Raw genomic sequence first — 24,448 nt, forward strand, 5'->3', positions numbered from 1 at the left:
AGGGACACAAGATTTATACTGGTTCGGGCCACCGTTGTGGTGTAATACCCTACTCCAGTGTGTGGTGTGGTGGATTGCCTTAGGGGCTGGTGATGAACAGTACAATGGAAGAACAGCCTCGCGAGAGGTGTTCTTGAGCTGGTGCGATGAACTGCTTGGGTAAGTTCGATCGCCTCTCTCTCTCTCTCTAATGAACTCTCGATCTGTCCCAAAACTGGATCCCCCTCTACTGTGGTGGCTAGTCCTATTTATAGAGGCCCTGGGCCTCTTCCCAAATATTGAGCGGGAAGGGCGCCAACAACGGTCATTTCGAAGGGGAACATCTAGTACAAGTTATCCTGACTAAAGTTGGTCTTCGGCTGCCAAAAGCACTGGTGATGACGCCGTCTTGGGCTCCACGGTGACCTCCATCCTGCCGCTCCGCTGGTCTTGGTCTCGTTGCACTGAAATGGCAACCTTTTCCTGATGCCTCGGTACTCCGCGGTTGTGCTTCCCCCCTTTGCACCAAACAGGAAACAAGGACACTGCACAGGCCGGCGCCCGCCTGGCGCCCGCCTGGTCTCGATCGTCATGGCTTGCATCATGAGCACCTCGCGAGGTACCCTGCCTTGATCTCTCTGCCTCCTCATGAGCCTGCCTGGCGAGGCCGTTCCTGAGGAAGCCTTGTGTCGTCCATCCCGTGAGGCTTGGCCCCTCGCGAGGGTCTTGAGTCTTGTGCTGATGAAGACGGGCCGTACTGGGCCACCACTTGAGCCATGCCGCAGGGCCGCAGGCAGGCAAGTCTAGGGACCCCCATCCCTAGAACGCCGACAGTAGCTCCCGGGCCCAAGGCGCGCTCGGACTTGGCTTAGAGGGGAAGCGAAGGGGCAAGTGTGGAGCGCCACGGGCCCCATCAGCCTGCGGCCTTGGGCGCCGCGTGGCGGTTGATTGGACGTGGGCGTCTCCACTTCCCCATGCTGCCTCGGCAACTGCTTGACTGACAAAAGGTTGGCTCTGGGTTAGCCTTACCCCATTACTCTCGTCCTCCTCGCTCCAGATCCCCTTTCTTGCTCTTCGCCTTCCTGCCTCCAAGATCTCCAGATTTGCCGCCTTCTTTCTTCTCTGGCAAATGATGGCTCCCCTCAAGACTCCGGCTGGGGCTACATCGGCCTGGTACTCACCGGCCCTGGTCTCCCCCAATGTGACGGAGAAGAATCTCGCCCTCACGTGCCAGATGGCGGCGTCGCAGATCAACAAGATGGGGGAGACTGCGCTCTGGCTTGGCTCCGCCCGGCCGGAAGACAAGGGGAGCACCTTCTACCCCATCTTCATGGGCGCCATTATCGCTGGTCTGGTCCCTCCTTTCTCCGCATTCTTCTTCGCCGTTCTTCGCCAGTATTAGTTGCATGCTCTGCATATCCATCCCAACTCCATCCTCCTCCTGTCGATCTTCGCCTATTACTGTGAGGCGCACGTCGGGGTGGTGCCCTCCGTGGCCTTGCTGCGCCACTTCTTCTCCATCCGGGTCTCCGGTGGCAATATCTTGGCGTGCGCGAGCTTTGTCGCGTACTCCAAGTCCAACGCCATCTCGAAGGCCGGGAAGAGGGCCAAGGGCTTTCGGAGCAAGTGGGTTATGGTGGACGCCGGGTCCCACAACCCTCTGCTGGAGCTGCCTACCAAGCAGCCTGAAGCTGTTGAGGTGTGGTCCCGTGCGAAGCTTGACGATCGGCGGGCGAAGCTGGTGCTGGAGAAGATGAACGCTGACCTGAGGCCGGGCAGCCTGAGGGCGGCGAAGCTGACCGGGGCCTCGCTCCTAAGGGAGTTCCTGTCACACCGGGTGGCCCCTCTTCAAGCGCACTCGCGCCCGCTGTGGAGGCTCGCGGATGCTGACATTGTCCTCCGCCTGAGCTTGGACGCCTTGAACGACGAGGATCTGACCGCGGCCCTCCGCTTCTTGGTTGGAGAGGAAGTGGCTGGCCCGGTGGGTGCTTCAGTCCCTTTGTTCCTTCGCGACGACTGGAAGCTGGTGGTGGATGCCATGCCCACCTTTGACAGTGTCGGTCTGGTGCCGGCGGAGGATCCTGAGGGCCAAGCGGCGACGGCGACGGTGAACCTGTCCTCTGGTGAATCCAGCGGGGAAGGGAGATGACGACGAGGACGAGGAGCGTGACTCGGAGGCGACCTTTGAGGGGACGGGGGAGACTTTCCCCTGGCGCAAGTCCAGCGCCCTCCGCTCCATGCCTGACAACGACGAGGCCGGCGCCAGGCGAGGAGGGAAGGATGCGCCCCTGATCCCGAGGAAGGACAGGTCCGGGCTGATCTCCCGAGGGTCTTCCCCAGCCCCCGCATCGGCCGAAGTCAGCTCCATCCCTTCGGGTGCGCCTTCTTCTGCGGCCGGGCCTCCTGAGGCTGAGCCCCGCAAGAGGCTTTCGGGCTTCAAGCTTGGCCAGGGTCTGTGGGATCCCACGGCAGTTAAATAGTAAGTGCTCGAACTTTGCCTTGCTCCTGTCCTTTCGCCGTTGAGGCCTGACATCTTCTATTGGATAGGCTGATACCTGCGACGAAGAGGCTGAAGGGAGACGCGGCGACCCCGCCTGGGACGGGCTCCACAGCCATGGCCGCGTCTTCACTCGCAGGAAAGGGAGGCGGCAGAGCCCGTGCGTCCCCTGCTCGGTCATCCTCGCGAGGCCAGCAGGGACACTCCAGCGAGGAGTCGGCCCCTGTGGCCCCGCTGACTCTGGAGGTGCCTGATTCTGCCGCTGGAGTGGCCAAGGCCCAGGAGGTTCTTTCCTCCCAAGCTGTGATCACGTTGTCGTCTTCTCCTCCTACTCCGCCAGCTCCCGTCTCCTCCGCCTCTTCCATCGCCTTGGACTGAGCTGCTGACGAGCTGAGTCGGCTACGGGAGGATCTCCGGAGCGTGGATCCTCGCCTGGTGGCCGGGCGCCTGGAGTTGGTCTCCAGCGGGGCTAGTTCTGACGCCTCCGTCCGAGCGGCGCTGAGCCAGGCCGTGACGGCTTCCGATGAGGGGAAGCAAGCCACCTCCCAGGCCATGGTCGCCCACAATGCAGTGCTGAAGGACGCTTCGACCGTCAAGGGCCGCTGCGAGACGCTGGAGGGTGAGCTGGAAGGGCTGCGTGCTGAGCTCGCCAAGGAGGTGCGCGACCGCTAGGTGAAGGAGGAGGAGATGAAAGCTCGGAAGGCTGCTGTCAAGGAGCGCGATGCCGAACTGTCAGCCGACCGCGACCAGCTGAAGACGCTGGAGCAGGCGCTGAAGGTGGAGAGGGTCAAACTAGATGCCGAGACGAAGGTCTTCGCCGAGGACCATGCGGCCTTTGCGCTCTACAAGGAGAGGGCCCGTATAGCGCTGAAAACGCTCTATGACGGGGGCCTGGAGAAACCGCTGGCCGGGGCCAAGGAAGGCCCCGCTAAGCTGGTTCCCTTCCTCGTCGAGGCGCTTGAAGAAGTCGTGATCGGCATCGGCCCCATGGCTGAAGTCGAGGCTCGCATCCTCTCCTCCGCAGTGCTGACGCGGATCCTCAGCCACGTCTACCTCCGCAACCCCGACGCCAACCTCGACGACCTGCTGGAGCCCGTGGATGCCAAGCGCTCCGCCGCTGCTGCTGAAGCCGTCAAGGGTCGAGCGGAGGCCTTGCTGTCGAAGTTCCGCGCCTTCAACACCGCACCCAAGCGAGGCGCTGTCGGCCCCGCAGCTCCAGGAGGCGGGGCTGCCAAGCGCGACTCTACCACGAGCAGTGGCGCGGCCCAGGGGTGATCTTCTCGCGGCCTTTTTCCTGTTTTGATTCCTACAACATGCACCATGCCTCGTGGAGGCGTTTAAATTTGTGTCTGGTATCGTGAGAACAATTTTATGGTCTGTAATATTTGCTTCTGGATTTGCTAGGTTTTGCGATTTCCTTCCTACTTGCTTGTGTTCTACGTCGGCAGAGCCCGGCCCCGCGCATACCTCAGCTGCCGTTAGCCCTGACCGGATCACCAGGACGGGTCTAAGGAGTGAGGGGCTACGTGACAAGTTAGGCTCCTGAGTCGCGATGCTCAGGAGTCCCTCTTGACGCGCGAACAGCAAATAGGAAGGGGGTGAAGGAGAGGATTTGTCGTTCTACGTCGGCAGGGCCCAGCCCCGCACATACCTCAACCGCCGTTAGCCTTTCGAAACTAAGGAGTGAGGGGCTACGTGACCAGTTAGGCTCCTGAGTCGCGATGCTCAGGAGTCCCCCTTGATGGTCAAACAGGTCTTCATACCTTGGCTCCGCTCGGGGAGGGGCATGCGACGACCAGGTCTGAGGGACCTGGCTGGGTGGCGTGTGCTCGGGCGTGGCCCGGGCGCAGCCCGCGTGTCCAGCCCCCTCGCGCGGCGCTCCCGAGGGGAGGCGTTGCGATGAAGCCAGACACTGAGCTCTGGGCTCCCTGAGGTTGACACAGCCATGGGCCGCCCTCAGTTGTTTATCACCAGCACGGACCATAGCGCTTCCGTATGTGTACGGGCATAGCCGCTCCTCGGCAGTGTCGTCAGCCAGCGCGGAGCATGGTGCTTCCACTAGTGCGTGGGAGGGGGGATCCCCTTCGGGAGGAGCCCCCGGGGCGTGTACAGCCCCGCCCTGACACATGGCCGGCACGGTAGGGCTAGGAGAGGTGTATCTGGGCACCCGTGAGCCAGCGCGGGACCCATGGGGCCCTACCTCGAGGCGGGTTGCGCCTGGCTCTGGGCCTTTGTCGGTGGTACGTTCCTGCAAGGTGGTTAGAATGCAAATGCTCTACATCCTCAGGTCCCGGCCCTCGAGCGAGCTCAGCCGCCGCTAGTATGACAGGTTGCGATGCCGTGGGTTAAGGCCAGGGGGTGAGGGCTGGAGAGCCAGTAAGAGCCCATGAGTCGTGATGCTCAGGCACCCCCCTTTTAACGTGCAAGCGCTTTGCATGAGAGTGGAGAGGCCCGCGGTAGGCAGCAGATGATAATCATGAGTAGGTTAGGCATGAAGAATCAAATCAACTTAGATAGATGCAGAGAAAGGCACACGCCACTGGGTCAGGCCCAAATGACTTGGGGATGATGCAGCCCGAGGGGCGCCCCCAACAAGGTAAGTTGAAGACAAAAGCAAAATGGGTACATGCCGCGGGGACGGATCCACGTGGCCTGGGAATGATGCAGCCCTGAGGGTGCTTCCAGCTGAAACAAAACTTGAAAGAAGTCACCTGATACCATTGCAGTGTGAGGGTCGGAGTAGCTGGCGGTGCGAGGCGGAGAAGGCGGAGGAGCCAATCCTCACGAGCCCTCGAGGCTCCGAGCCTCGGGGGGCTCTGGAGATCCGGGCGGCTCGGTGAGGTCCATCTCCATCTCCTCCAGGAACGCGCGATGCTTGACCACCTGAGCTTCCAGAATGCTTCTCATCAGGCGCTGGTGGGCTGCAGCCGCGTTCGGCAGGCCAAAGGGCATGCGAACGTAGCTGTGCGGTGGACCTGCGCAACGCCCCACGCGTGAAGGCCAGAAGCACTCCTGAGATGCGACTCGATTGAGCCTTGGGTAGTCGATGCAGATGCGGAGCCCACCATCCTCGCCTGGATGGGGGGCTACGCCGGGCAGGTGGCAGTTGCCGCGCATGACTCTCGATTCCTGTAATTCTTGAGCGACCTTGGTGATGAACTCCTGAGGGTTGGGCCCTCCTTGCCTTACGCCTTCCTGAGGAAAACATGCCGTGAAGCACGCCTCCAAGTGGTGCCCGAGCGCCTTCCTCGTGACCTTGGCCAAGTCGGTGGCTCCCCAGGAGAGAGCCCCCGAGCCCTGCCCGAGGAGGGCGCCGGGCGCGCGCCTCCTATGCGATGGAGGGTGGCGCCCCTTGGATGGGCGCATGTCCGGATGTGACGCCTCCGGAGGAGCCTTCCTCCTGAGGCCTTGAACCAGGTGATGCCTTCCTCTTCTTGGGAGCTACTTCAGGAGGATTTCCACTCTTGCTGTCCGGGTCCTCGATTGACGCGGCTTGGAAGGCACGCTCGAGGGAGCACACCGCATCCTTCTCTTCACACGGGACCGTGATGACCCCGCCACTTCCTGGCATCTTGAGGACATTGTAGCCATGGTGAGTCACTGCCATGAACTTAGCTAGGGCTGGATACCCGAGGATGGCATTGTATGGCAGACGAATGTGGACGACATCAAAGTCAATGAGCTCGGTGCGGTAGTTGTTGCACTGTCCAAAAGTGACAGGGAGGCGGACCTGCCCTATCGGTATGTTGGAACCATCAGTGACTCCTGAGAAGGGCTTGGTTGGTTGAAGCTGATCGTATGGCACTTGAAGATTGTTGAACGTCTCGACGGATAGAACGTTGAGCCCTGCCCTGCCGTCAATGAGGGTCTTGGTAACTTGCACATTGCTGATGACTGGGGAGCAGAGCATCGGGAGGACACCGGCCGTTGCCGCGCACTTGAGCTGATCCGCTGAGCTGAACGTGATGGCGCATGCTGACCACCTGAGAGGGCGCGTGGCCTCAAGCTTGGGAAGGACTACATTCACCTCGCGAGCAAACTACTTGAAGATGCATTGAGAGGCTGGGGCCTGGGCGCCGCCCAAGATGCAAGCGATGGCACGAGGCTCGTGGAAGCCCCCAGCCCCCTCGTCCTGATGATGGTCTTCATTCCTTCTTGGTGGCGGCGGCAGAGGAAGGAGTCCTGCGTTGCCTTGCGGGCGATCCTCACGAGGCTGATCTCTCCAAGCCCCCTCGCGAGGCTGGTCCTGCCAGCGGTCCTCGCGAGGCCGGTCACACCACCCTTGGCGAGGGCCACGGTCATCCCATCGTCCTCCACCTCTTGCTCCGCCTCGGCCGTAGCCCCGATTGCGCTCGGGGCGTCGACCTACACGGCCTTCTCGCACGGCCCTGAGTTCTTGGCATTCGTTGGTGTTGTGGGTGTGGAGATCGTGGTACACACAGTATCGGCTGCCCTTGGACGACTATGGTTGGTCCCTGCCGCGCTTTGTGTCCATCTCTGCTGCGAGCACAGCTACTCCCTTGCGCTTCACATCCTTGGCCTTGGCTTTCTTCTCTTCTGGGTCTGCTGCTGGGAGCTCGAGAAGGGAGAGGCGCCCTTCCTCAGCCCTTGCGCACTTGGTCGCCAGGTTGAACAGCTCCAGAGACGTACACAGGTCTTCGTGGATCGCCAGCTCCTCCTTCATCTTGACGTCGCGAACGCCGTCAGAGAACACAGAGATGATGGCCTTCTCAGTCACCCTGGGGATCTTGAGGCGAGCGTTGTTGAAGCGTTGGATGTACTTTTGTAAGGTCTCTTCGGGCTGCTGCTTGATGCGCCGCAGGTCACCCACGGCCGGTGGACGGTCGCGAGTGCCCTGGAAGTTGGCGATGAAGCGAGTGCGCATCTCATCCCAGGAGGAGATCGTGCCGGGAGGCAGGTTCAGGAGCCAGGTGCGGGCACCGTCTTTGAGCGCCATGGGAAACCAGTTCGCCATGACCTTTTCGTCCCCGTTGGCGGCTTCCATCCCCAACTCGTAGAGCTGCAGGAACTCCGCGGGGTCTACAGTGTCGTCGTAGCGGGGAGGCAGGTCAGGTTTGAACTTGCCCGTCCACGCGACACTATGCAGCTCGATGGTGAAGGCGCGGCAGCCTGCGGTAACCACCGGAGCTCTTTGCTGATACAGGGCTTGCTCATGGAGATTCCCACGCGTCGCTGCCTGAAGCAGCGCGGGGTCTTGACGTGCTGGCGCAGGGACGCGGTCGTGGCGCGCCGGTGCTGGGAGCACGCGTGCACCTTCTTGTGGACGAGGGATTTCTTGGCAGCTTCTTTCTTGATGTGCTGGCGCCGAACGCGGTGGGTCTCGTCCTGGGGCCGCGCGCCTCGGGGCCAGGGCGCCTTCTTGGGGAGGAGGTGGCAGAGGCACCTCCTGATCTGCGCCTCCTGCGCAGGACGGAGGGCGAGGTAGCGAGATGGACGGCGCAGGGGAGCCCCCTGCGGCGCTGACGAGCTCGGTGATGCGAGCGAGCCACTCCTCGTAGAGGTCGTCGATGGGACAGTAGTGCAGGAGCTCACGCGCCAGGAGCAATGCGGCGTGCGCGTCCGCGGGGGCGCGACGGGCATGGGACGACGAACCAGCTGGAGTCAGCGATCGGGTGGCGGTGCGGCCTTCCCACCGCACCGAAGGATGCAGCGACCAGGCCTGCTGCTTGTTCCCCGTCGGGCCGGTGGCGGCGTTGGCGGCAGGCGACGGGGAACGGCAGGGACACCCACCGACGGGAGCCGTCTGGGCGATGCGGGCGGCGAGAACAGCCCGACGCTCAGCGCGAGCCCAGCGAGCGTCAGCCATGGACACGACGGAAGATCAGACGCGAACAGCGGAGAAAGATTCTGGCGCACCCCTACCTGGCGCGCCAAATGTCGGATGTTGGGTTCCGGCAGACCCTTAAGGTTCGAACTCTGGGGTGCGCATGAAGATCTCTCCCCTACCGACCTACGTCCGGTCGTCTCGTGAGATCTAAGCTAAAAATGATGAACAACACGAGGGACACAAGATTTATACTGGTTCGGGCCACCGTTATGGTGTAATACCGTACTCCAGTGTGTGGTCTGGTGGATTGCCTCAGGGGCTGATGATGAACAGTACAATGGAAGAACAGCCTCACGAGAGGTGTTCTTGAGCTGATGCGATGAACTGCTTGGGTGAGTTGGATCGCCTCTCTCTCTCTCTCTAATGAGCTCTCGATCCGTCCCAAAACTGGATCCCCCTCTACTGTGGTAACTAGTCCTATTTATAGAGGCCCTAGGCCTCTTTCCAAATATTGAGCGGGAAGGGCGCCAACAATGGCCATTTCGAAGGGGAACATCTAGTACAAGTTATCCTGACTAAAGTTGGTCTTCGGCTACCAAAAGCACTGGTGATGACGCCGTCTTGGGCTCCACGGTGACCTCCATCCTGCCGCTCCGCTGGTCTTGGTCACGTTACACTGAAATGGAAACCTTTGCCTGATGCCTCGGTACTCCGCGCCTGTGCTTGCCCCCTTTGCACCAAAGAGGAACAAGGACACTGCGCAAGCCGGCGCCCGCCTGGTCTCGATCGTCATGGCTTGCGTCACGAGCACCTCGCGAGGTACCCTGCCTTGATCTCTCCGCCTCCTCGCGAGCCTGCCTGGCGAGGCCGTTCCTAAGGAAGCCTTGTGCCGTCCACCCCGCGAGGCTTGGCCCCTCGCGAGGGTCTTGAGTCTTGTGCTGATGAAGACGGGTCGTACTGGGCCACCACTTGAGCCACGCAGCAGGGCCGCGGGCAGGCAAGTCTGGGGACCCCCGTCCCCAGAACGCCGACAACAGCACAATTCACATGGAAATCACGAGCGCCCATGCAATGTCGCTTCTTTCCATGGCTTGCCATGAAGGACCGGTGCTGGACTTCGGACAGATTAGAGGGTTGCCACATCAAGATGCCTGCCCGTTATGTGATCAACATGAGGAGACCATGAGCCACCTGCTGATTAACTGCGCTTTCACGAAGCAAGTTTGGCACTGGTTCAGTGTAGCTATCAGAAGGCCGAAGTTTGAGACTAGGGATAACGAAACTTTGGGCGAGTGGTGCATCAGGCAGGATGAAAGGAGTGATGGTCGACGACCTACCAGAGCAATGTGCCTGCTAGGTATGTGGATGCTCTGGAAGCATCGGAATGATATCGTCTTCAATAGAGCATCTCCGTCCTTCCAGCAGATCACACAACAAATTGAAGAGGAGGGCAAGCTATGGAGATTGGCAGGAATATTCACGAGTGGTGGAGAAGGCTTAGGTGGAGCAGCTCCAGTGCGGGTAGATAGCGAGTAGTCTGTTTACTTGTCTACTGTGATGGTGGGGAAAGATCCGCATTATTCCTGAATTTATTTCAGGATTTCCGGCGATGCGCTTTCAGTGGGAGGAGACGTTCCCATCGACGACGAGGCGCCTATGGTGACTTCGTAAATCTCAAGATGATATGCCGGCTCAGTCTCTCGGAGGTGCTCATAGAGGTAGGGTGTGCGTGTGTGCGTTCATAGGGGAGAGTGTATGCGCGTGTATATGAGCGCTTATGTCTGTACTGATGCTAAAAATAATCTGTAACAATGTGGAATTTTTGGGATTCTTCCCCCTCCTTTAATGAATGACTGGTGCGTGTTTGAGAAAAATTCCAATATACAGAAGCTTGTTCTACTGCATGTTCTAAGTCCAGGACTCCAGGTAACATCAAGACGTACGCTTCCCTTCACTACTTGTAACATCTAAGCTGCTGAATAAAGCGGTCAATATACCTCTCATGGCACTCCGTGTCCGACACGATCTCTTGCAGCTTCTTGGCGTTGGCTGTAAACACTCTCCTGCCTTCTTCCTCTACCGCCACAGCCCGAATCGCCGTCGCGACGCCTTCTTGGTCAAACGAACAGTCGTTCTCGTTTCTCGGCACCAGCACGCCGACCTTTCTACACTCCATCAGCCTTGCATTCGGCACTTGGTCCCCCATGATGGGCAGCATGATGAGAGGACGCCCGAACAGGAGCCCCTCGATGGTGGAGCTCAGGCCGCAGTGCGTCAGGAACGCAGCCACGGCGTCGTGCGTCAGTATCCCGAGCTGAGGAACCCAGCCCGTTATCACGAGGCCATGGCCGCGCGTGCACTCCTCGAACCCCTGGGGGAGGAGCACGTCGGCGTCGACGGCCGGTGGCTTCCTCAGAGCCCAGAGGAAGCGCGTCCCGGCGAGCTGAAGCCCGAGGGCGAGCTCGCGCACCTCCTCCGGGCGCAGCGGCACCTCGCTTCCGAGCGCGACGTACACGACCGACTTGGCCGGCTGCGCATCGAGCCATCGCACGGCTGTATGGTCGTTCCCTCTGTCGCCGCGGCGACCTCCGTCAGGCGACGGCGGCAGGAGGCCGAAGGGGACAACCGGCTTGCCGCCGAACGTCGCGGCATGAACGACGCTCTCGGGCTCCCACTCATTGCAACTCCGCATGGCAACGAGTTTGCACCTCTGGAGCGTCGAGGAGACCTGCTCGGCGATGGACATCCCCCATTTGCATTGTAGAGCCATTAGCCCCGTCTTCTCCGTCGCGAACCTTGTCGCTCCTGCCGATCGGGACGCGGTGCGCTCGGACAGTAGAATGTCCAAGGTGGCGACCACAGTCGCAGCGAGTAGGGCAAGCATCGCACATGGAACCTTGTGTTGGATGGCGGCGGCGGCCGCCCAGTCGTTGAAGTAGTCCACGATGATCCAATCGGGCTTCCTTCCGCCGGGCTCGGCGCATAGGGACTCCAAGTACTCGGAGAAGGGCGCGGTGAGGCCGTCGGCTGCCTTGCGATGGAGCTCGAACTTGTCGAAGGGGAGGTCGTTGGTGGACTCGGCGCCGTCGGGGAGCCCGGCCACGCGCGGGAACGGCAGTGCCACGAGGCCGACGAACGGCGCCACAGCTGGGCGCACAGGCGGGAGCCGCGCGATGTTTCGCGGCGCAGAGACGAGCGACACACGGTAGCCCCGCGACGCCAGGCGCTCGGCGAGGTCCAGGCAGGGGAGCAGGTGGCCGAAGGAGGGGGATGAGCCGGTCTCGTCCATGGGGACAGAGCGCGCGCGTCCAAGGAGCTTGGATTGGCTTAGTTTACCGATTTTTGCCGGGATATCGCATCTCAACTCCTATGAATAGCCCCTACGAATCGCACGGTAAAGTAGAGAAATCTGTTTTTTCACTTCGTTTACCTGTCTTGCCTTTTTTTAGGCAATGACCGTTGCCACCATCCATGCAATGGCGGAAGATGCTGAAGAGGAGACCAATGTTTGATTCAGTTTAACAGTAGCATGTATTGTGTGCACCTGCGTGTGCCTTATGCTGAGGGTGGTGAATTGCTATGCGTGGGGTTCCTTCACATGGAGATACTTTGTTCCCCCGTTGGGGTGTGGACATTTCCGTCCTTGTTCACATGACGATATTTTGGTAGCACCTACCTTTTTTTTTTACCTGCGGCACCTATCATCCACATTCGTAGCAACCTCCTCTTGCCCTCGACCATCTTCTAGCCGAAAGACATTCCTTCTTTGCGCCTCAGCAGGCTCAGTATGTGCCTCCAGGGCCGGAAAGTGCATAGATGAACCCGGGTACATATGAACCCACTTTGGAAAACACGTTTTGAAATGCCAAAAAATTCTGAAAAAAAGTGCGCACAAACATCTCGCAGCAAAAGCCACATGCAGGTGCACGCAATACATGCTACCGTTAAACTGAATCAAGCATTGGTCTCCTCTTCAGCATCTTCCGCCATTGCATCATCCACATTCGTAGCAACCTCCTCTTGCCCTCCACCATCTTCTAGCCAAAAGACATTCCTTCTTCGCGCCTCAGCAGGCTCAGTGTGTGCCTCCAGGGCCACCCTTTGTACATGGCTTGGAACTTCACTAGGAATGGTCAGTTCACAGTAGGATCCGCTTATCACCTGAAAATGAGCATGAACAAAACAAGGTCCGGACGGCCGGAACCTTCATCATCAGTGATAGCGCACAAGGGATGGCTTTCACTATGGGCCTCCTGTGCTCCAAACAAGGCAAAAATCCATGTATGGAGGCTCATGAAGAATGGCCTTGTTATTGGAAGTGAGCTACACCTTTTTTTTGAGGGAATACGCAAAGCTTGTGTATCATTTCATTGATAGAAAGAGTAGAATGAGTACAACGGGGGTACAACGCATGACACGGACTCAGACAGGCGTGAACATGATGCCCGGAGCAGAGAGAAGGGGATGCTCGGCCCAAACAAAGGAAACATCACAGCTAGACCTACCAGACCCGAACCAAGAACGGCAATGCGGAACCAACAAGAATTCCAACATCGTCCGAGCCAAAACCGGGGACAGCACGAGCTTGCAAGATAGCGCCTTCAAGAAGGAAGATGACGTCGAGACGCCATCGCTATCCGGTTCGGGGGAGCCGGACCTGGGATTTTCCCTGAGCTCAAAGAGGTGAAGGAAATATGCCCTAGAGGCAATAATAAAGTTATTATTTATTTCATTATATCATGATAAATGTTTATTATTCATGCTAGAATTGTATTAACCGGAAACATAATACATGTGTGAATACATAGACAAACATAGTGTCACTAGTATGCCTCTACTTGACTAGCTCGTTAATCAAAGATGGTTAAGTTTCCTAACCATAGACATGAGTTGTCATTTGATTAATGGGATCACATCATTAGGAGAATGATGTGATTGACATGACCCATTCCGTTAGCCTAGCACTTGATCGTTTAGTATGTTGCTATTGCTTTCTTCATGACTTATACATGTTCCTGTAACTATGAGATTATGCAACTCCCGTTTACCGGAGGAACATTTTGGGTGCTACCAAACGTCACAACGTAACTGAGTGATTATAAAGGAGTACTACAGGTGTCTCCAAAGGTACATGTTGGGTTGGCGTATTTCGAGATTAGGTTTTGTCACTCCGATTGTCGGAGAGGTATCTCTGGGCCCTCTCGGTAATGCACATCACTATAAGCCTTGCAAGCAATGTGACTAATGAGTTAGTTATGAAATCATGCATTACATAACGAGTAAAGAGACTTGCCGGTAACGAGATTGAACTAGGTATTGGATACCGACGATCGAATCTCGGGCAAGTAACATACCGATGACAAAGGGAACAACGTATGTTGTTATGCGATTTGACCGATAAAGATCTTCGTAGAATATGTAGGAGCCAATATGAGCATCCAGGTTCCGCTATTGGTTATTGACCGAGAATAGTTCTAGGTCATGTCTACATAGTTCTCGAACCCGTAGGGTCCGCACGCTTAAGGTTTCGATGACAGTTTTATTATGAGTTTATGAGTTTTGATGTACCGAAGGAGTTCGGAGTCCCGGATGAGATCGGTGACATGACGAGGAGTCTCGAAATGGTCGAGACGTAAAGATCGATATATTGGACGACTATATTCGGAGTTCGGAAAGGTTCCGAGTGATTCAGGTATTTTTTGGAGTACTGGAGAGTTACGGGAATTCGCCGGGGAGTATACGGGCCTTATTGGGCCATACGGGAATAGAGGAGAGAGGCCAAAAGGAAGGAGGCATGCGCCCCCCCTCTGGTCCGAATTGGACAAGGGGCGCAGCCCCCTTTTCCTTCTTCCTCTCCCCCTCTTTCCCCTTCTCCTACTCCAACAAGGAAGGAGGGAGTCCTACTCCCGGTGGGAGTAGGACTCCCCTTGGCGTGCCTCCTCCTAGGCCGGCCGCCCCCTTTCCCCTTGCTCCTTTATATACGGGGGCAGGGGGGCACCCCATAACACACAAGTTGATCTACGGATCGTTCCTTAGCCGTGTGCGGTGCCCCCCTCCACCATATTCCACCTCGGTCATGTCGTCGCGGAGTTTAGGCGAAGCCCTGCGCCGGTAGAGCATCATCATCGTCACCACGCCATCGTGCTGACGAAACTCATCCCCGAAGCTTTGCTGGATCGAAGCCCGGGTATCGTCATCGAGCTGAACGTGTGCTGAACTCGGAGGTGCCGTACGTTCGGTACTTGGATCGGCCGGATCGTGGAGACTTACGACTACATCAACCATGTTGTCATAACGCTTCCGCTTACGGTCTACGAGGGACAATACTCTCCCCTCTCTTTGCTATGCCATCACCATGATCTTACGTGTGCGTAGGAATTTTTTTGAATTACTACGTTCCCCAACAGTGGTATCCGAGCCAGGTTTTATGCGTTGATGTTATATGCACGAGTAGAACACAAGTGATTTGTGGGTGATACAAGTCATACTGCTTACCAGCATGTCATACTTTGGTTCAGCGGTATTGTTGGATGAAGCGGCCTGGACCGACATTACGCGTACGCTTACGCGAGACTGGTTTTACCGCCGTGCTTTGCACACAGGTGACTAGCGGGTGTCTGTTTCTCCAACTTTAGTTAAACCGAGTGTGGCTACGCCCGGTCCTTGTGAAGGTTAAAACAGCACCAACTTGACGAACTATCGTTGTGGTTTTGCTGTGTAGGTAAGAATGGTTCTTGCTCAGCCCGTAGCAGCCACGTAAAACTTGCAACAACAAAGTAGAGGACATCTAACTTGTTTTTGCAGGGCATGTTGTGATGTGATATGGTCAAGACGTGATGAGATATAAGTTGTTGTATGAGATGATCATGTTTTGTTGAAGTTATCGGCAACTGGCAGAAGCCCTATGGTTGTCTCTTTGTTGCATAAGATGCAAGTGCCAAATAATTGCTTTACTTTATCGCTATGCGATAGCAATAGTTGCAAGAGCAATAGTTGGCGAGACGACCATGTGACGACACATTGATATAGATCAAGATGATGAAGATCATGGTGTCGTGCCGGTGACGATAGAGATCATGACAGTACTTTGGAGATGGAGATCAAAGGCGCAAGATGATCATGGCCATATCATGTCACATATTTTGATTGCATATGATGTTTATCTGTTATACATCTTATTCTGTTTTGTTTGACGGTAGCATTTTAAGATGATCTCTCACTAATTATCAAGAAGTGTTCTCCCTGAGTATGCACCATTGCGAAAGTTCTTCGTGCTGAGACACCACGTGATGATCGGGTGTGATAGGCTCTACGTTCAAATACAACGGGTGCAAAACAGTTGCACACGCGGAATACTCAGGTTAAACTTGACGAGCCTAGCATATACAGATATGGCCTCGGAACACAGAGACCAAAAGGTCGAGCGTGAATCATATAGTAGATATGATCAACATAGTGATGTTCACCATTGAAAACTACTCCATCTCACGTGATGATCGGACATGGTTTAGTTGATTTGGATCACGTGATCACTTAGAGGATTAGAGGGATGTATATCTAAGTGGGAGTTCTTAAGTAATATGGTTAATTGAACTTAAATTTATCATGAACTTAGTCCTGGCAGTATTTTGCAAATTATGTTGTAGATCAATAGCTCGCGTTGTTGTTTTCATATGTTTATTTTGATATGTTCCTAGAGAAAATTGTGTTGAAAAATGTTAGTAGCAATGATGCGGATTTGATCCGTGATCTGAGGTTTATCCTCATTGCTGCACAGAAGAATTATGTCCTTAATGCACCGCTAGGTGACAGATCTATTGCAGGAGCAGATGCAGATGTTATGAACGTCTGGCTAGCTCAATATGATGACTACTTGATAGTTTAGTGCATCATGCTTAACGGCTTAGAATCGGGACTTCAAAGACGTTTTGAACGTCATGGACCATATAAGATGTTCCAGGTGTTGAAGTTAATATTTCAAGCAAATACCCGAGTTGAGAGATATGAAGTCTCCAACAAGTTCTATAGCTAAAAGATGGAGGAGAATCGCTCAACTAGTGAGCAAGTGCTTAGATTGTCTGAGTACTACAATCGCTTGAATCAAGTGGGAGTTAATCTTCCAGATAAGATAGTGATTGGCAGAGTCCTCTAGTCACCATCACCAAGTTAGTGGAACTTCGTGATGAACTATAATGCAAGGGATGAAGAAAACGATTCCCAAGCTCTTCGTGATGTTGAAATCGACGAAGGTAGAAATCAAGAAAGAGCATCAAGTGTTGATGATTGACAAGACCACTAGTTTCAAGAAAAGGGCAAAGGGAAAGAAAGGGAAACTTCAAGTAGAATGGCAAATAAGTTGTCACTCCCGTGAAGAAGACCAAAGCTGGACCAAAGCCTGAAACTGAGTGCTTATACTGCAAAGGAAATGGTCACTGGAAGCGGAAATGCCCTAAATATTTGGTGGATAAGAAGGATGGAAAAGTGAACAAGGGTATATTTGATATACATGTTATTGATGTGTGCCTTACTAGTGTTTATAGTAGCCCCTGAGTATTTGATACTTGTTCAGTTGCTAAGATTAGTAACTCGAAACAGGAGTTACAGAATAAACAGAGACTAGTTGAAGGGGAAGTGACGATGAGTATTGGAAGTAGTTCCAAGATTGATATGATCATCATCGCACACTCCCTAAACTTTCGGGATAAGTGTTAAACCTAAATAAATGTTATTTAGCGTTTGCGTTGAGCATGAATATGATTTGATCATGTTTATTGCAATACGGTTATTCATTTAAAGTCAGGAAATAATTGTTGTTCTGTTTACATGAATAAAACCTTCAATGGTCATACACCCAATGAAAATAGTTTGTTGGATCTCGAACGTAGTGATACACATATTCATAATATTGATGCCAAAAGATGCAAAGTTAATAATGATAGTGCAACTTATTTGTGGCACTGCCGTTTGGGTCATATCGGTGTAAAGCGCGTGAAGAAACTCCATAAAGATGGATTTTCAGAATCACTTGGTTATGAATCATTTGATGCTTGCGAACCGTGCCTTTTGGGCAAGATGACTAAAACTCCGTTCTCCGAAACAATGGAACGAGCTAGTGACTTATTGGAAATAATACATACCGATGTATGCGGTCCAATGAGTGTTGATGCTCGTGGCGGGTATCATTATTTTCTGACCTTCACAAGATGATTTGAGCAGATATGAGTATATCTACTTAATGAAGCACAAGTCTAAAACATTTGAAAAGTTCAAAGAATTTCAGAGTGAAGTAGAAAATCATCGTAACAAGAAAATAATGTTTCTACGATCTGATCGCGGAGACGAATATTTGAGTTACGAGTTTGGTCTTCAATTAAAACAATGTGGAATAGTTTCACAGCTCACACCACCTGGAACACCACAATGTTATGGTGTGTCCGAACGTCGTAACCGCACTTTATTGGATATGGTGCGATCTATGATGTCTCTTATCGATTTACCACTATCGTTTTGGGGTTATGCATTAGAGACAGCTGCATTCACGTTTAATATGGCACCATCTAAATCCGTTGAGACGACACCGTATGAACTATGGTTTAACAGTAAACCTAAGCTGTCGTTTCTTAAAGTTTGGAGTTGCGATCCTTATATGAAAAAGGTTTTCAATCTGATAAGCTCGAACCCAAATCGGAGAAGTGCGTCTTCATAGAATACCCAAAGGAAACTATTGGATACTCCTTCTATCACAGATCCAAAGGCAAAACATTTGTTGCTAAGAATGGATCCTTTCTAGAGAAGGAGTTTCTCTCAAAAGAAGTGAGTGGGAGGAAAGTAAGAGCTTGATGAGGTAATTTGTACCTTCTCCCGAATTGGAAAGTAGTTAATCACAGAAATCAGTTCCAGTGATTCCTACACCAATTAGTGAGGAAGCTAATGATGATGATCATGAAACTTCAGATCAAGTTACTACAAAAACCTCGTAGGTCTACCAGAATAAGATCCGCACCAGAGTGATACGGTAATCCTATTTTGGAAGTCATGTTACTTGACCATGATGAACCTACGAACTATGAGGAAGCGATGATGAGCCCAGATTCCGTGAAATGGCTTGAGGCCATAAAATCTGAAATATGATCCATGTATGAGAACAAAGTATGGACTTTGATTGACTTGCTCGATGATCAGCAAGCCATGTTAAATAAATGGATCTTCAAAAGGAAGACGGACACTGATAGTAGTGTTACTATCTACTAAGCTCGACTTGTTGCAAAAGGTTTTTGACAAGTTCAAGATGTTGAATACGATTAGATTTTCTCACTCGTATCGATGCTTAAGTCTCTCTGAATCATGTTAGCAATTGCCACATTTTATGAAATCTGGCAAATGGATGTCAAAACTGCATTCCTTAATGGTTTTCTTAAAGGAGAGTTGTATATGATACAACCAGAAGGTTTTGTCGATCCGAAAGGTGCTAACAAAATGTGCAAGCTCCAGCGATCCATCAATGGACTGGTGCAAGCATCTCGGAGTTGGAATATACGCTTTGATGTGTTGATCAAAGCATATGGTTTTATACAGACTTTTGAAAAGGCCTGTATTTACAAGAAAGTGAGTGGGAGCTCTGTAGCATTTCTAAAATTATATGTGGATGACATATTGTTAATTGGAAATGATATGGAAATTCTGGATAGCATGAAAGGATACTTGAATAAGAGTTTTTCAAAGCAAGATCTCGGTGAAGCTGCTTACACATTGAGCATCAAGATCTATATAGATAGATCAAGACGCTTGATAAGATTTTTCAATGAGTACATACCTTGATAAATTTTTGAAATAGTTCAAAATGGAACAGTCAAAGAAGGAGTTCTTGCCTGTGTTGCAAGGTGTGAAGTTGAGTAAGACTCAAGACCCGACCATGGCAAAAAATAGAAAGAGAATGAAAAGTCATTCCCTATGCCTCAGTCATAGGTTCTATAAAGTATGTTATGTTGTCAACCAGACATATTGTATACCTTGCTCTGAGTTTTGCAAAGGAATACAATTTTGATCTAAGAGTAGATCACTGGACATTGGTCAAAATTATCCTTAGTGGAATAAGGATATATTTCTCGATTATGGAGGTGACAAAAAGGTTCGTCGTAAAGGGTTACGTCGATGTAAATTTTGGCACTGGTCCAGATGACTTTAAGTCTTAATCTGGATACATATTGAAAGTGGAAGCAATTAGCTAGAGTAGCTCCATGCAGAGCATTGTGGACATAGAATATTTTGCAAAATACATATGGCTCTGAATGTGACAGACCCGTTGACTAAGCTTCTCTCACGAGCAAAACATGATCACACCTTAGTATTCTTTGGGTGTTAATCACATAGCGATGTGAACTAGATTATTGACTCTAGTAAACCCTTTGGGTGTTGGTCACATGACGATGTGAACTATGGGTGTTAATCATATACAGATATGAATATTGGTGTTAAATCACATGGCGATGTGAACTAGATTATTGACTCTAGTGCAAGTGAGAGACTGAAGGAAATATGCCCTAGAGGCAATAATAAAGTTATTGTTTATTTCCTTATATCATGATAAATGTTTATTATTCATGCTAGAATTGTATTAACCGTAAACATAATACATGTGTGAATACATAGACAAACATAGTGTCACTAGTATGCCTCTACTTGACTAGCTCGTTAATCAAAGATGGTTAAGTTTCCTAACCATAGACATGAGTTGTCATTTGATTAATGGGATCACATCATTAGGAGAATGATGTGATTGACATGACCCATTCCGTTAGCCTAGCACTTGATCGTTTAGTATGTTGCTATTGCTTTCTTTATGACTTATACATGTTCCTGTAACTATGAGATTATGCAACTCCCGTTTACCGGAGGAACACTTTGGGTGCTACCAAACGTCACAACGTAACTGGGTGATTATAAAGGAGTACTACAGGTGTCTCCAAAGGTACATGTTGGGTTGGCGTATTTCGAGATTAGGTTTTGTCACTCCGATTGTCGGAGAGGTATCTCTGGGCCCTCTCGGTAATGCACATCACTATAAGCCTTGCAAGCAATGTGAGTAATGAGTTAGTTACGAAATCATGCATTACGTAACGAGTAAAGAGACTTGCCGGTAACGAGATTGAACTAGGTATTGGATACCGACGATCGAATCTCAGGCAAGTAACATACCGATGATAAAGGGAACAACGTATGTTGTTATGCGGTTTGACCGATAAAGATCTTCGTAGAATATGTAGGAGCCAATATGAGCATCCAGATTCCGCTATTGGTTATTGACCGAGAATAGTTCTAGGTCATGTCTACATAGTTCTCGAACCCGTAGGGTCCGCACGCTTAAGGTTTCAATGACAGTTTTATTATGAGTTTATGAGTTTTGATGTACCGAAGGAGTTTGGAGTCCCGGATGAGATCGGGGACATGACGAGGAGTCTCGAAATGGTCGAGACGTAAAGATCGATATATTGGACGACTATATTCGGAGTTCGGAAAGGTTCCGAGTGATTCGGGTATTTTTTGGAGTACTAGAGAGTTACGGGAATTCGCCGGGGAGTATATGGGCCTTATTGGGCCATACGGGAATAGAGGAGAGAGGCCAAAAGGAAGGAGGCATGCGCCCCCCCTCTGGTCCGAATTGGACAAGGGGCGCAGCCCCCTTTTCCTTCTTCCTCTCCCCCTCTTTCCCCTTCTCCTACTCCAACAAGGAAGGAGGGAGTCCTACTCCCGGTGGGAGTAGGACTCCCCTTGGCGCGCCTCCTCCTAGGCCGGCCGCCCCCTCCCCCCTTGCTCCTTTATATACGGGGGCAGGGGGGCACCCCATAACACACAAGTTGATCTACGGATCGTTCCTTAGCCGTGTGCGGTGCCCCCCTCCACCATATTCCACCTCGGTCATATCGTCGCGGAGTTTAGGCGAAGCCCTGCGCCGGTAGAGCATCATCATCGTCACCACGCCATCGTGCTGACGGAACTCATCCCCGAAGCTTTGCTGGATCGGAGCCCGGGTATCGTCATCGAGCTGAACGTGTGCTGAACTCGGAGGTGCCGTACGTTCGATACTTGGATCGGTCGGATCGTGAAGACGTACGACTACATCAACCGCGTTGTCATAACGCTTCCGCTTACGGTCTACGATGGTACGTGGACAATACTCTCCCCTCTCGTTGTTATGCCATCACCATGATCTTACGTGTGCGTAGGAATTTTTTGAAATTACTACGTTCCCCAACAAGAGGGGCGCAGCTGAAGGCCTTGGCAACGTCTCCAAGAAGAAAACGACACTCACGGGTGCCGCCGCTGTCAGCATCGGCAAGCCGAGCAGGGATATCTCTCCCTAGCCTGAAGCTGAGCAATCCCATAGTCGCCGAGTCTGGAATCGAAGATGAGGAAGCCAAAGTTGGTCGGAACCACCATGTCGGGAGAGGGTTGGCGGGGCTGCACTTGTCGTCGAAGGGTGGCACTGCCCCTGGATCCACGAGCACTGGATCTGGCAAAAGGAGGAGGCTTTGAGGCATACGGGGCGGGGCAGGCGATGAAGCGAACCACGCGGTGGGTCTAGGGCGGCGGCGTCCAGCAACGCCGGCAAACAAGGACTGGAGGGACACAGATCGCTGTTGTCGTAGCCTTAGCTATCGGGACGTCGACAAGCCAGGTAAGCTGGAGGGACGTAGCTACACGGTCGCCGAGGCCGGGGCTGCCCAGCAGGACGCCGACAGCGCAGGACAACGGAGAGACACGGGCCTGAGGCCGCCGAGGCCGGAACAGCACCAGCAATGATCCACCACGAGGAGCCCCGTATCTGCCACACCACAGAAGCATCACTGCCTCCACGCGAGAGCTGTCACCATGGCTTGAGGGAAGGGAGGGCCGCCGGAGACGAGGGGGGCCCGCCTGCAAGGAAGGCGGGCCGCGAACGCTGCCGCCTCCACACGCAGGTCCCACGCCCCGCCCATGGCCGCCGGCACAACTAGCAGGGCTGGGTCGCGCAACCGGGGGGAAGGGGGGAGGCTACAAGGGGCGCCCATGGCAACGGCCAGGAGCGCCGGATCCGCCGCCCGCAAGTCCATGCAGCCGCCGGAGGACACCCGAAAGGCACCAGATGGGATCTCGGGGGCGCGGGGATGCGGGGCCGGGAGGGCAAGGCGCGCGGGCAAGTTGGGGCGGCCAAAGGTGGTGGGCGAGGCTGGCCGGAGCCACGCGAGGCAGGCCGTTGGAGGACCGAAGCCGGCATCACCGGGCCAGCAGGTGGCAGCCATCGTGGGGGCGACGTGCTTGTCCTTAAAAAAAAGACTCCCTTTTATGAGGTGGGCCCTCTTCTCTCAGAGTATTTTGCGTAGTTTCTTAGAGATACTTGTCTCATGTGCCAGATGCTACAAGTCATGATTGAGGTCATGAGGTGCGATAGGAACTAGGACCAACATGGAGGGAAGGATGTGTGCAGCAACGTCAAAGCACGCAGACACTAGAGTAGAGTCATGAGCTTCCGTTTCGAAAAAAAAATAGAGTAGAGTCATGAGCTTGGATTGGGGAGGTGTAGACGCTAATAAAATAAAGGCGCCTTATGAATCCTCAAGGTACTGCCATTCGGACACCTCCCTATATGAGAACATGTTATTCGAGTCATTAACTGGTATGTACAGTCAATTTGTCTAACAAGCCGAATTATCCATTGTCAGGCCGAATTTTTAGCTAGGCCAATTAACTGCTAGGCATTTTCCAACCCAAAAACTGGCCCCTTCGTACCTGCTTTTCAATGTGTAGGTTTATGGCCTTCCAGATCTGCTGCAGCATCATCAGAACATCAATCCAACAATTTTGTTTGTTGCTTGCACATTTAGACACTTAGTACATTACATGCTGCTAAATAGCCTAGGACATACATATATGACCCTAGTTAACCTTTCATAAATGGGTTACCGATAAATTCAGTTAAATGACGGATTCACCGATTAATCTCTACTCAACACCCAACCGATATGGTACCAGTTACCGATATTCTAAGTGTCATCACAGAGAAAGAAAAAAAATATTAACTTGCATATTTGAAGTTTTATATAATTTTAAAGTTTCAACTTGCACCATTTTGTTTCTAGTTTAGACTAGGTTCTTAGTAACAGGAGGTAAACACGACTGCACAAGATTTAAATCTCTACATAACATCATCAGGGGCAAGTTTGCTACAGGGTACATATGATATTGCCTCCCAAACACATGGATAATAAATCTCTGATCATGATAGTCTTGTTTTTAGCTCGATATTAAGCCATCCCACCACTAGTAGCCGTCCTGATAATCTGAAACAAGGCTGCAAAGAACCAAATGTGCAGGGAGTCAGATTTCCTATTGTTTATTTAGATCATTAGCTTCTCATCTTACTAAAGAAAGGCACGATGCTGAAAAGGTAAATCAGGTGCAGTTTCCATTTCCCTTGGTAATATATGCTCAAAAGTTATATAAAAATCAGATAATCAGAAAGCACCCCAAAATACATAGTGAAATATGTTGAAGATACTATTACTGCTTTGCTTTTTCCTACACGGCATGGGTTGTAATGAGATCCTGAGACAGAATCTCTACAACCTGGGATAGAAGGTGTAACTTTAGGAGCTCTTAGGAGGTGTTTGGTTCCAGACTGGTAACGTCAACATAAATGTAATGGGTTTACACCGTTACTGTAAACGGTATGGGTAAAAATCAGAATCTGTTTGGTTATCAGATCAGATGTAAAGGTAAGAGGGAAAGCTGGGAAGAAAACTGGAACCCGTCAGCCATGGCGCAGGGAAGAAAACATGAACCCATCGGCCATGGCGCAGGGGAAAAGCACGGCTGGGAAAAAGGAGAACTAAGGCCACCGTCCGCCCGCTGCTGCTGGCATATCTCCGCAACTGCATGCTCAAGTGGGGTAGATCGAGACCTTGGAAACCAGGGCCGGCGGCAACTCGGTGGATGTTTGGGTGGGGATTGGAGGAAGAGATCTGCGACTTGGAGATCAGGGGCTAAAACTGCGCTGGGATCCATTTACATGGGATCTGTTTACAGAGAAAGAAAATCAAACACAAGTAACGGCAAGAGGTTGCATCGTAATCAGATACGGGACAAAAAACTGCGAACCAAACACCTCCTAAGTGTCAAGGGCAAAAGTAAGAGCAAACTCAATGCTT

The 24,448-nt window shown here is 52.6% G+C and overlaps 1 protein-coding gene across 1 annotated transcript; it reads right to left on the minus strand.

The window, feature by feature from the left end:
* Positions 1-10,113: 10,113 nt before the first annotated feature.
* LOC119309256 (UDP-glycosyltransferase 91D2-like) lies at positions 10,114-11,553 on the minus strand. The gene has a single exon (XM_037585287.1). It carries the CDS (start codon positions 11,551-11,553, stop codon positions 10,219-10,221), a length of 1,335 nt encoding a protein of 444 aa, XP_037441184.1. The 3' UTR covers positions 10,114-10,218.
* Positions 11,554-24,448: the final 12,895 nt, after the last annotated feature.

Source organism: Triticum dicoccoides, chromosome 5B (genome assembly GCF_002162155.2).
Source record: "Triticum dicoccoides isolate Atlit2015 ecotype Zavitan chromosome 5B, WEW_v2.0, whole genome shotgun sequence".
NCBI classification, from domain to species: Eukaryota; Viridiplantae; Streptophyta; class Magnoliopsida; order Poales; family Poaceae; genus Triticum; species Triticum dicoccoides.

Excerpts from the sequence above, each read along its gene's own strand:
- LOC119309256 (XM_037585287.1), bottom strand. The coding sequence starts at position 11,553 with ATGGACGAGACCGGCTCATCCCCCTCCTTCGGCCACCTGCTCCCCTGC.